Below are 12,282 nucleotides of genomic sequence, written 5' to 3' on the forward strand. Positions count from 1 at the left end.
ATATATAACACATTAGAGTGAGTAAATATATCAGGCTTTTCTGTTGACATTTAGCTGAAAATAAGTTTGGAAAGAAGTAAAGAACTAGGGAGCAATTTCTTGGAGAGCAGACTTCTTTTGAGAACCCAGGGCAGAGGAAGCATCATGGCACTAAACACATGCCAGGATGAGAATGCATGAAAATAAACTTAACACAGGATAATGCATTTGGAATATTCACCATTTTATGTTTGTCGTATGAGACTCGGCAGGTAACCAGACCTTTGGCTGTGTATTAGTAAATATCAATTCTAAAGAGTACTAGCAGTTTAAGTAACACAGTGGAGTTAAAATTTAAGAAGAGCATAGATTTTATCTAGTGGTAATTTTTGGTTATTTTGTATTTTATGAGTAAGTTTTATAATATACTAAAATTTAAAATAAGTCACTTCACAGTACATGTATAAACCACAGTCAACAGTTATTCTTTCTTCTCAGAACTAAATACATGAATTTCAGACACCCAAAAAGAAAACACAAGACTGAATTCATTTAAGACAGGGAATACTTTATTCAAACCCATCAGAGAAATGGACAGCTTGGGTCTGTAACAAAGCGTTGTGTTTTAAAGCATAGGTCAGTAATTGTATATGAGAGTATACACTGCTACATACAAATTAACTGATCAGAGCACAACTTTTCAATGTTCAAAACAGAATAAGCTTCCCTGTAAAAGCAGCACCTTTGTGACATTTTTTACTTTAGTATTCCTCTCCTTCTTCTTCACCCTCTCCTTCAACAGAATCCACACCAACCTCCTCATAATCCTTCTCAAGGGCAGCCATGTCCTCACGGGCCTCGGAAAACTCTCCTTCCTCCATGCCCTCCCCCACATACCAGTGAACAAAGGCACGCTTGGCATACATCAGGTCAAACTTGTGGTCCAGGCGAGCCCAGGCCTCAGCGATGGCTGTGGTGTTGCTCAGCATGCACACAGCTCGCTGTACTTTGGCCAGGTCTCCACCGGGCACCACAGTGGGAGGCTGGTAATTAATGCCCACTTTGAAGCCAGTAGGGCACCAGTCCACAAACTGGATGGTACGCTTGGTCTTGATGGTGGCAATGGCAGCATTGACATCTTTGGGAACCACGTCGCCACGGTACAATAGGCAGCAAGCCATGTATTTACCATGCCGAGGGTCACATTTCACCATCTGGTTGGCTGGCTCAAAGCATGCGTTGGTGATCTCTGCTACAGAAAGCTGTTCATGGTAGGCTTTCTCAGCAGAGATGACCGGGGCATAGGTGGCCAGAGGGAAGTGGATGCGGGGATAGGGCACCAGGTTGGTCTGGAATTCTGTCAGATCAACATTCAGGGCTCCATCAAATCTGAGGGAAGCAGTGATGGAGGACACAATTTGACCTATCAACCTATTTAGATTAGTGTAGGTTGGGCGTTCAATATCGAGGTTTCTACGACAGATGTCATAGATGGCCTCATTGTCTACCATGAAGGCACAATCAGAGTGCTCCAGGGTGGTGTGGGTAGTGAGGATGGAGTTGTAGGGCTCAACTACAGCTGTGGAAACCTGGGGAGCTGGGTAAATGGAGAACTCCAGCTTGGACTTCTTGCCATAATCGACAGAGAGACGTTCCATCAGCAGGGAGGTGAACCCGGAACCAGTTCCCCCTCCAAAGCTGTGGAAAACCAAGAAGCCCTGAAGACCTGTGCACTGGTCAGCCTGTTAGAAAAAAGGAATAGAGAAAACATATTATTACTGCTCTTTGCAATATATTTTCACTTTTCATACAATTCCAAGAATATAGATCTTACTAAGCATTTAGTTAAAAATAGCTTCACTAATATCTATAAAATGACACCAAATAGTTAATGCTTTAATTGGATTTTTTAAAAAAACTATAAAGGAATAGTTTACCTCCCTCTATTACATTTCAGTTCTGTGTTTAAGATGAAAAGAACGTATTTCCAATGTCTTCCTTAGGATCATTATTTACTTTATTCTTGAGAATAAACCTACCAGCTTCCGAATGCGGTCCAAGACAAGGTCAATGATCTCCTTGCCAATGGTGTAATGCCCTCGGGCGTAGTTGTTGGCAGCGTCCTCCTTGCCGGTGATGAGCTGCTCAGGGTGGAAGAGCTGCCGGTAGGTGCCGGTGCGAACTTCATCTGCAAAAGGCAAATAGAGCGGCCACCCCTCACTCACCACCTGCACAAGCCCGCTCAACCCCAGGGTGTCCACGGAGCCTCAAGACAGACCTCCTGTCCCAGACAACCCCCCCAACTGTCTCACCCCGGGAGCTCACGGGGGTCACTGAGGCCAACTCACCAATGACCGTGGGTTCCAGGTCTACAAACACGGCCCTGGGCACATGCTTGCCAGCGCCCGTCTCACTGAAGAAGGTGTTGAAGGAGTCATCTCCTCCCCCGATGGTCTTGTCACTTGGCATCTGGCCATCGGGCTGGATGCCGTGTTCCAGGCAATAGAGCTCCCAGCAAGCGTTGCCGATCTGGACACCAGCCTGGCCCACGTGGATGGAGATGCACTCACGCTGTGGGAAGGAAAAGAAGAAAATTGTAAAATTAGGTTATGTTAGCATTTTGAATTTTCAGTAGATTTTTGAAAATATTTCTAATTATGTACAGGTATTCTTCAAGTTTATTTGAGATTATCCCTAACTCAATAGAAATGATTAAAGAAAAGCACTGCTACAAATGCTGCAGATGGGTGTGGTCTGAATAATAATGTTGTGCTATTTAACCCATGTGCAAGCCCATTGTTTCCAGTCATGTTGAATAGAAATTTTTTGTATTTAAAAAATATTTAAAGCACAGATTTTGTAAAATGAAGTAAATTAAATTTAATCATTAATTAATTGGAATCAATATTACTACTGCCTTCCCTTTAAATAAGGAATTTTTTCTATATATGACTTGGTATTTTAACATGGACATCTGTGCTGCAGCTGAGGCTAGATGCCACACCCCTTTGCAGTCTATCTGCAGAATCCATTAGTGCTAGGGGACTGGAAGCTAAACAAGGTCTGCCTCCTGCATTGCTGCATTGCTGCATTTGCTGTGCCTGGTACTAGCCTGTTCTGTCTGCTACATTATTTAACAGAGTAAGTTCTATTTCCAGAAACTGCCTACATGATCTCATTGTGCTATGCTGCCAGTTTTCCTTCTCTGACCCGGGCTGGAACCATATGCCTAAATTGAAATGAATTAATGTAGATGCACTAGAACAAAAGACAGCTGGACAGAGAGTATAGTGCTTTGTCTGCAGCATTTTCATTACTTAAAAAGAAGTCTTTCCAGAATCTTCTCCACTGCAAAAGACTGAAAAATTATTAGTATCTTTAAAACAACAGTTCCTATATCAGAAAAATATCAGAGGACCTAACTAAGAATAAAAGCCCGATGAAAGGATAATGAAATATTTATTTAAAACAACAAAATACTATTTTCATTCTCAGGTTCTCTACTCACCACAGAATATTCATACTTATCACGTTCAATAAGAGATTATCTTCTCTATGGTCTTTATGGCTACAGCTTCCATTGTCTATCCATTGTCTAGTCACTGACATATGGGCGGGGGCGGGGTGGGGGTGGGGAAGGGCGTTTCCCTGGGTTCTGGGCGTTAGGGTACGCTGGCTCTCAAAGTGGGCTTTTTCTCTTGCTGAACGTGCATCTAGCACGCAGAGACAGACAGACGGACAGACAAGACACACACACTCCAGTCAGTCAGGGCGGGGTGGTCCCAGACCAGACTTTAAAGGGCTTGTCAAGAGAACTGTGATTTTGCATCTCAAGAAAAAAATATTTCATCTTAAGTTTTAACAGTGAATGAAAAACCTTTTAACGCCTACAGTTCTACAATGATGAAAGGCTTTTAATTAGTCTTCTGACAGGGGGAGGTTTAGTGAGGGCGAACCCCGCCCAGTGGCTCTAAGGCCGGAGAAGCCAGAAACAAACAACTCCGCCCCTGCGCCGCCCTGACGGCGGCTGCCAGGGGCTCCAACAGAAACTAACATTTCCCCCCCGTTAATATACGGGTATCTTGCTAAAATGCCAGCGAACCGTAGAGAGATCTTTTTATACTAACCCAAGGTTCCGCTTTGTCCCTGTCCTTCCCCCTCCCCCCTTCCCAGCTACACCCACTGAGCCCGGGTCCTTTTGGACGACTTCTCTCCCTCCCCCAGGGAACAACGCCAGGAAGAAAAGCCTCTCGGAGTCCCACGAACACCGTGCGCACAGACGCTGGGGCCGAGCAGGCGACGCCACGACTGCTTTTCCCTGCCCCAGACTCTTTCGTCACCGACAGATGGGCTGCTGGCGGCTCGGAAGGGCTCAGATAACAAGTACTCGCTCTGCGCCGCCTTTGTTCTTCCCCACGGTTCTGCTGCGCCCCGGGCGCAGTTCTGGCTGGGCTCCTGCACCCCGCACTGCGGCGGCGGCCGGGCTCGAGGATGTGGGGCAGCAAAGCTAAGCCCCGCAAACAAAGCATAAAGGCTACCCTTACCCAAAGAAGTTGTAAAGGAAAAAGGGCTTAAGATTTTCCAAGTAGATCTTGGGGGACTGACCCCACCCAATGGCCACAAAGAGCCAGAGAAAGAAGATTCTTACCATGGTTGCTGCTTTGTGTCTGCCGAGCAGATGGCGGAGAGGAAGAGGAGAGGTTGTTGCTTCTTACAGCGCGACTCTTAGGCGGTCGATGTAAGAGAACCTGCGGCACATGGGCGGATGCGGCTCCCTATATACAACTCGGTCACCATGGGGATGGGCTGGGGCCTTTTCCTGTTGGTCCAGACCCCTCGATCTGCCTGGAGAAGCCACGACAGGAGAGTGGTGATTGGTGCAGGCAACATGGGATGAGGTAATCTCACCCCCACCCCCTTTTCCCTAGCATCCATAGACTGTTTGCATCCTTCAGACAAAGAGACTGTGCAAAAACAGTCAGCCGAGCATCCATTATGGGGTGGGGTTGGGGCGGGGGAGGGAGAAGGGAAGAAAGAGAACTTGAATTGGATGATTTTTATATTGCTTAAACTTCATACTACAGTTAAAATCACCAATGTAGGTTTTCCCCAACACTTATATCGCAGATTTTGTGTTGAGATGAAATATTTAATGGAAAATTACTCCCAGCCCCTCTCTCAAAGTACACTAAATTCTGCCACATTGAGGGAAGCTTCAACATCTCTAATTGCTTTAAAGATAAAGTAGGAGAGAAGATGGGAATGATGCTTAAAATGGCTCGGGTAAATGTGGTTTTTTTAATATTAAAAAATGTTCAATAATAGAGCCATCCAAAATGGTTTTTCAGGTTCAAGTAATTTATCTTCAGACCTTCTTTTGCACCCCTCCCCCAAAAAGCTGAACAAAAAGGGAAGATGGAAGAAACCCATACTAAATATGGAAGCACACGAGTAGTTCTAACATGGTGATAATTAAGATCTAAGAAACATAGCATAGTTAAATAGTCTACTAGAAATATTCCTTTACCAGAAGTCCATGTAATACATTTTATGTAGTGTATTGTTCTTTAAAATGAATCGTCTTTCCTGATACAGAACTGAGAAAATACAAGGAGTTCAGAAGCTGGTACTATTACCTGTGCCATGCAGTTATATTTTGCATTGTTCTTTTTTTTCTTTTTTTCTGGAAAGAGAAGAATAACTAGGACATCAAATTAAAAAGGAGAGCTGTATAATGTAAGAAAGAAGACCATTTTGTAATTTTGTCTCCATCCACAGACAACTATGTCAGCTCAATAATTGCATTTCTTTTTTTATGTAGTTCTTGTGTGATTTCAGTAAATCTCAGAGACTGGGCTTCTAACTGTGGGAATTGTGGCCAGCCTCACACCGTTGCTATTCAACTGGAGACTGGTGGTTGCTCAATTGCCTCTTGGGACAAAAAGGCTTTGCTTTCACCCCTAGGAGATGGATTGCAGTAACATTCTTTTGCTATTTAGAAAGGCTCTATTACCAACAAGGACGGGCTATGCAGAATAAGACTCTGGACTGATTACCACCTGACATTGCTAATGAAATTTCAGAGGTAAAGAGGTTTGTTATGACCACCAAAGTTGGAAATTTCTATTTTGGCAGATGATTTTTATGTTCGGTTTTCAGCAACAGATTTTCAGGGTCTGCAGCACCATTTACAGTGCTCTGCGGAGCCCATTCATTCCTGCTGGGCTGGAGGGCAGAGCAGGCGTGGGAGGGAGGGTCTTGAGACAGCTGCTGCAGGTTGTGGTGTGACAATGGCTGCCATGGATTTTTCTAGCCGGCTCTCCATAGCTCTGCTTTACTTGTTCAAGTTTGCGGCAGTAGTCTCCCTAGAAAAAATCAAACCCAACACACACATCATTTTATCTACTTCTTGCATATTTCATAGGAAAAATAATCTTCAACATCATCTTATCTCCATCCCTTTAGCAAATAAAAGTATATTTCAGTAAAAAGACAGTAGCATTAAGGACAACTTGAATGTTTCTTTCCGCACCTAGAAGTACATTTAATAAAAATAAGAGTTAAATCGCATTGGGGAGTATAAGGATTTATAAGTCACTCATTGAAAATACTTTTTATGAAATTTTAATAGTCAAATAAATGAAACGCTGCTGGACCATGGTAAAGTGTACAAATCTTTCCTTATGGAATGAGAGGCATAGTCTTGAATTTTATTTTCTTTACAATATAAAAGAAATATGTCGTTTCACCAATAGTCTCAGTTCTTTATGCAGTTTACAGAGGATTAAATAAAAGAGAGGCATGTTCATGCAATTGATTCTTTGTAATTCTATCTCAGAGCTATTCTGTTCCTTATGCAAATGAGGATTTTTTTTTCTCCCCTTGGGCATAAGTAACAATAAGATCTAGGTCAGAAATAGATTATTTGAGCACTGATAATCTTAAATGTATAAATGGGAGAGCAGAGGGAAATAACTAATCTGTTCTTTTTTCCCCCGTTATCTGACTTAATAGCATGCAAACTATTAAAAAAATTTTTTTATAGTTCACCTTTTATTTTTTTCTGGCAATTTCTTTAACTTACATAAATATAGATGTGTAAGTATTCTACTAATAAGTTCATTCGTGTCCACGGTAAGATTAGCGTAAAACATCTTTTCTTTTATAATATTTGTAGAATTTAAATTGTTTATTTGTGTATCTACACCTCTTCTCCATTAAAATGTGAATCCCAGTCCCTGGCAAAGTGCCAAGCATACACTAGACATTATACATGCATTTGATGAATGAATGGTTTCTCTCTGTGCATATTTTCACTAACTACTATAATGCCTAATAATTTAAAGGTATGTAATAAGTATTTTGCCTTTTTTATTCAATAAGCATTTATTGGGTGTCGACAGTGAGTCCTTGATCATTCTAGATAATGTGAGTAATTCAGAGGTAGTAAGTAGTGTGGTCTCTTTTCTCTAGAGCCTTCTGATCTTTTTTTTTTTTTAAAGATTTTATTTATTTATTTGAGAGAGAGAGAGTGAGAGAGAGAGAGAGCACAAGACGGGGGAGTGGGAGAGGGAGAAGCAGGCTCCCCGCCGAGCAGGGAGCCCGATGCGGGACTCAATCCCGGGACTCCAGGATCATGACCTGAGCCGAAGGCAGTCGCTTAACCAACTGAGCCACCTGGGCATCCTGATCTTTTTTTTTTTTTTAAGATTTTATTTATTTATTTGAGAGAGAGAATGAGCAGAGGGAGAGAGAGAGAGAGAAGCAGACTCACCACTGAGCAGGAAGCCTGATTCGGGGCTCGATCCCAGGACCTGGAGATCATGACCTGACTGAGCCACTCAGGCAGCCCTAGAGTCTTCCAATATAGTTGAAGAAATAAAACAAGTACGTGTATATAGGAGACAGCATCAGTTTGTAGGTATATGGAGAGGAGCTTTGTAGACTCCACCGCACGACCCCATGTATTATAGCCTATGTAGGAAACAAGAAAGTTGTCAAACACTTTTTTCTTCCTGTTTCTTCACCTCCTATTTATCCCTAAATCCATTCAATCTGGATTCTGCTCTTACCACTCCTTGAAAACAAATGCCCTCCATGGTTGTTGCTAAATCCACTGGACACCTTTTAGTTCTTGTTGACCTGTGATAAGCTTTGTCACAGTTGATATATTATCTCTTTCTTGGAACACCTTCTTCCCTTGTCCTCAGAAACTCTACATTTTCTGGGTTTCCCTCCTACATTTTTTGTTTCTTCTCTGTCTCTGCTGGTTCCTCCGCCTTTCCCAATCTTTAAATGTTGGAGTTTCTCAAGGTTCAGTCCTAGACTCTTTTCTCATTTTATTCTATATGATCTTAGTCACTCCTAGAAGATGGTAAGTGCTTTCGTTCCCAAGGCTTCAAATCCTTTTTATATGTCCATCACTTCTTTTTTTTTTTTAAAGATTTTATTTGTTTATTTGACAGAGAGAGAGACAGGGAGAGCGGGAACACAAGCAGGGGGAGGGGGAGAGGGAGAAGCAGGCTTCCCGCTGGGCAGGGAGCCCAATGTGGGGCTGGATCCCAGGACCCTGAGATCATGACCTGAGCCGAAGGCAGGCGCTTAACGACTGAGCCACCCAGCGCCCCTGTCCATCACTTTTTTTTTTTTAAAGATTTTATTTATTTATTCATGAGAGACAGAGAGAGAGAGAGAGGTAGAGGGAGAAGCAGGCTCCCAAGGAGCAGGGCACCTGAGCCAAAGGCAGAGGCTTAACCATCTGAGCCACTCAGGCGCCCACTTCTTAACAACTCCTCTTAGTTCCAGATTCTGTAGTAAACTTACAGTCTCCGGCTGGGTTTCTCACAGGTATCCCAAATTGAACTAGTTATCTTCTTCTAAATATGCACCTCCTACAAGGTTCTCTGGCTCAGTAGATGGAGCAGCATACATCTGGTTTCTCAAATCAGAAATGAGAATTACTCTTGATATCTCCCTCTCCTTTTCTAACCACCGTAGAATCAGTCACTAAGTCCTGTCAAGTCTACCTCCTAAATCTTTCTCAAATCTTGTTCTTTTCTCTCCATCTCAACTACCTCCATTCTAGTAAGTACATCATCTTTTGCCTGGACAACCTTAGTACCCTCTTAGATTTTTTATACACTTGCTCCTACCCCCACCCAGTTCAGTCCTCACACAACAGTCAGAGTGATCTTATTTTTTTTTTTAAAGATTTTATTTATTTATTTATTTATTTGACAGAGAGATAGAGAGAGAGCACAAGCAGGGGGAGCAGCAGGGAGAAGGAGAGGGAGAGGGAGAAGCAGGCTCTCCATGGAGCGGGGAGCTTGATCCCAGGACCCTGGGATTATGACCTGAGTGGAAGGCAGACACTTAACCGAATGAGCCACCCAGGCGCCCCCAGAGTGATCTTATTATAATACATCTCACAGATCATGTCACATAATACAGATCATGTCACTCCACTGCTTAAAGCAGATCAATGGCTGCCTGTTAGTTTTAAGATGAAGATCCCAAATCCTAAATATGGCTGCTTTAATTCCATAATGGAAGTAAATCTTATACTTAAAAACCTGTGAAAGGACATACTGATTTAAAATTGTGTTAAAATTGAGATAATTTCCTGAGAGTTGATTTTGATAAGGAGGCAAAGGAGTTATAAAAGCTAGATAGTCACTTTATAATTATTTGTTATGCTATAAAATTGTGTTTTATTCATTTTTGTATTTATGCAATTTTTATAATAAAAAAATTAACAATATAAACCCATGAGTTCATAAAGATACCCCACAAAGGAAAAATAAAAATAGATAAAAGTGAATTAAAAATAATCATCTGATACCTTTGCACCACTGGAAGTAACTAGGGCACCAACTCCATACTCTACATATTGGCAATCAAATAAATAATGATTTGAGGGGTGCCTGGATGGCTCAGTCATTTAAGAGTCCAACTCTTGATTTCAGCTCAGGTCATGATCTCAGCGTCATGAGATCAGCCCTGAGTCGGGCTGCATGCCTGCTTAAGATTCTCTCTCTCCCTCTCCCTCTGTCTCTCCTGCCCTGCCCCTCTAAAAAAAATAAAAAATAAAAATAAAGTACTTCAGGAAAGAAAAAGGGGAAAAATGATAGATAAAGATTGTGGCAAAACTCTTGATAATTGTTAAATGTTAATGATGTGTATATGGAGTTCATTATACTGTTTTCTCTATTTTTGGGTATGTTTGAAGATTTCTTTCTTCCTTTCTTTCTTTTTTTTTAAAGATTTATTTGTCAGAGAGTGAGAGAGAGAGAGAGCGCATGAACAGGGGGAGCTGCAGGCAGAGGGAGAACCAGGCTCCCTGCTGAGCAAGGAGGCCGATGTGGGGCTGGACCCCAGGACCCTGGGATCAGGACCTGAGCCGAAGGCAGACGCTTAACCGACTGAGCCACCAGGTGCCCCTGTTTGAAAATTTCTTACAAAATTAAGAATTTCTTTTTTTTTTTTTTAAGATTTTATTTATTTATTTGACAGAGAGAGAGAGAGAGAGAGCACAAGTAGGCAGAGCGGCAGGCAGAGGGAGAGGGAGAAGCAGGCTTCCTGCAGAGCAGGGAGCCCGATGCGGGGCTCGATCCCAGGACCCCGGGATCATGACCTGAGCCGAAGGCAGACGCTTAACGACTGAGCCACCCAGGCGCCCCAAAAATTAAGAATTTCTTAAAATAAGTACTAAAAAGAGGAAATTGTGGATGCTAAAGACAATTTTTATCTACTTCACAATTTATTCTGTACTACCTTAAATAGAAAGTTATAGAAATTTCAAAAGAAGGAAAAAGTCCTTATATTAAGAACAATGGTTTATCATGGAAGTCTTCACTCAGAATGGTGGCTCATAACCAAATGGGGCAGGAGTAGAGTGAGTACTTTAAACAGGAAACATAATATTAGCAAAGAGATAGTATGATGTTGATCTGGGGCCTGTACAAGGGAAAGCAAAAATGTCTCAATTTGGGCATGCAAAGGAACGGTGGGTAAAGTGTTATATGTGGGGAGCAGAGCTAGTTAATGAAGCATTTTGAACTCTGGTCTGAAAAAGGAGTTTGGGCTTGAGTCTGTAGGCAGTATGAAGCTTTTGTATTCTTATAGAAGAGAGTGAACAACATTTTAATAAAATGAATATTAATATAATATTAAATATTAATTTTTATAAAATTAATTTATAAAATTAATCTGACAGCTAAGTGGAGTAGGGAAAGACTGGAAATAATGACAGCAATAAGGAGGTTACTGCAATAATCTAAGCAGAAGGTCTCAGACCTTCATAATTACAGGGGGAATGGTTAGAAAGGGATCATAGGGGGTGCCTGGGTGGCTCAGTCATTGAGCGTCTGCCTTCTGCTCAGGTCATGATCCCGGGGTCCTGGGCATCAGGCTCCCTGCTCGGCAGGAAGCCTGCTTCTCCCTCTCCCACTCTCCCTGCTTATGTTCCCTCTCTCTCTGTCTCTCTCTCTGTCAAATAAATAAATAAAATCTTAAAAAAAAAAAAAAAAAGGATCATAGAAGAGACCATCCAAAGGAAGAATCCCAGTGGTGACTGGCTGAACATGAGGCAAAAAGGAGAGAGTAAAAATTAACCCTTAAAGTTTTGAACTTGGTGAACTGAGAGCATGAAATGGTAGTGGTGCTCTTTATGAAAATAGGGAAGTTGATGGGGGTGCCTGGTTGGCTCAGTCTGTGGAGCATGCAGCTCTGAAAGAAAGAAAGAAAAAGAAAGAAAGAAAGAAAGAAAAGAAAGAAAGAAAGAAAGGAAAGAAAGAAAGAAAAAGAAAGAAAGAAGAAAGAAAGAAAGAAAGAAAGAAAGAAAGAAAGAAAGAAAGAAAGAAAGAAAGAAAGAAAGAAAGAAAATAGGGAAGTTGAGAAGAGATACAAGTCTGAGTAGGAAATGCATTTGTATGTGTGTGTTGTGTGTGTGTGTGTTGTGTGTGTGTGTGGTGGGGGCTGTCAATCAGTTGATGTGGTCTTACAGTTGAATGCTACACGGTTTGAGGTGATAAAGGGATTGAGGGCAGAAGTCTTGGAAGTTATTGGGAATCTGAGAATGGTAAGGAGTAGAGTGGTGGAGGTGCATATTTGAAACCTAATGACAAGAGTATTATATGATGGCGGTATGGTATGAGAATAGAATTCTCCAAGTATAACCCAGAATTTCAATGGGAAACACAATTCCTGTGCATGCAGTTATGTTCACCACGTGAAAAGCCTTTCTGTCTTTTTTCTTCTTTATTTTGAAAACTTTTTATTGAAGGATATCATGCATACATACAT

At 41.9% G+C, this 12,282-nt stretch overlaps 1 protein-coding gene and 1 long non-coding RNA gene across 3 annotated transcripts in view; one reads left to right on the top strand and one right to left on the bottom strand.

Annotated features, from left to right (window-relative positions):
* Window positions 1–526: 526 nt before the first annotated feature.
* Window positions 527–4,775, bottom strand: TUBA1A (tubulin alpha 1a). Its single transcript, XM_036121122.2, has 4 exons — window positions 4,628–4,775; window positions 2,328–2,550; window positions 2,019–2,167; window positions 527–1,721 (listed from the first exon to the last, which is right to left on the bottom strand). The coding sequence occupies exons 1-4, from the start codon at window positions 4,628–4,630 to the stop codon at window positions 741–743; spliced, it is 1,356 nt and encodes a 451-aa protein (XP_035977015.1). The 5' UTR covers window positions 4,631–4,775; the 3' UTR covers window positions 527–740.
* Window positions 4,739–12,282, top strand: part of LOC118553906 (uncharacterized) — a 42,627-nt gene continuing 35,083 nt past the window's right edge. Inside the window, exon 1 of one of the 2 annotated variants that reach the window (XR_013449185.1) lies at window positions 4,739–4,877. This is a non-coding gene — a long non-coding RNA (uncharacterized LOC118553906). The remainder of the gene's footprint in view (window positions 4,878–12,282) is intronic. The other variant, XR_013449184.1, reaches the window with a different exon arrangement.

Source organism: Halichoerus grypus, chromosome 6, assembly GCF_964656455.1.
Source record: "Halichoerus grypus chromosome 6, mHalGry1.hap1.1, whole genome shotgun sequence".
Classification (NCBI taxonomy): domain Eukaryota; kingdom Metazoa; phylum Chordata; class Mammalia; order Carnivora; family Phocidae; genus Halichoerus; species Halichoerus grypus.

Coding starts and splice junctions, on each gene's coding strand:
- TUBA1A (XM_036121122.2), bottom strand. Junction 2,168..2,327: donor CCTGGAACCCACGGTCATTG/GTGAGTTGGCCT, acceptor TGCCTTTTGCAG/ATGAAGTTCGCACCGGCACC. Junction 1,722..2,018: donor TGGACCGCATTCGGAAGCTG/GTAGGTTTATTC, acceptor TTTTTCTAACAG/GCTGACCAGTGCACAGGTCT.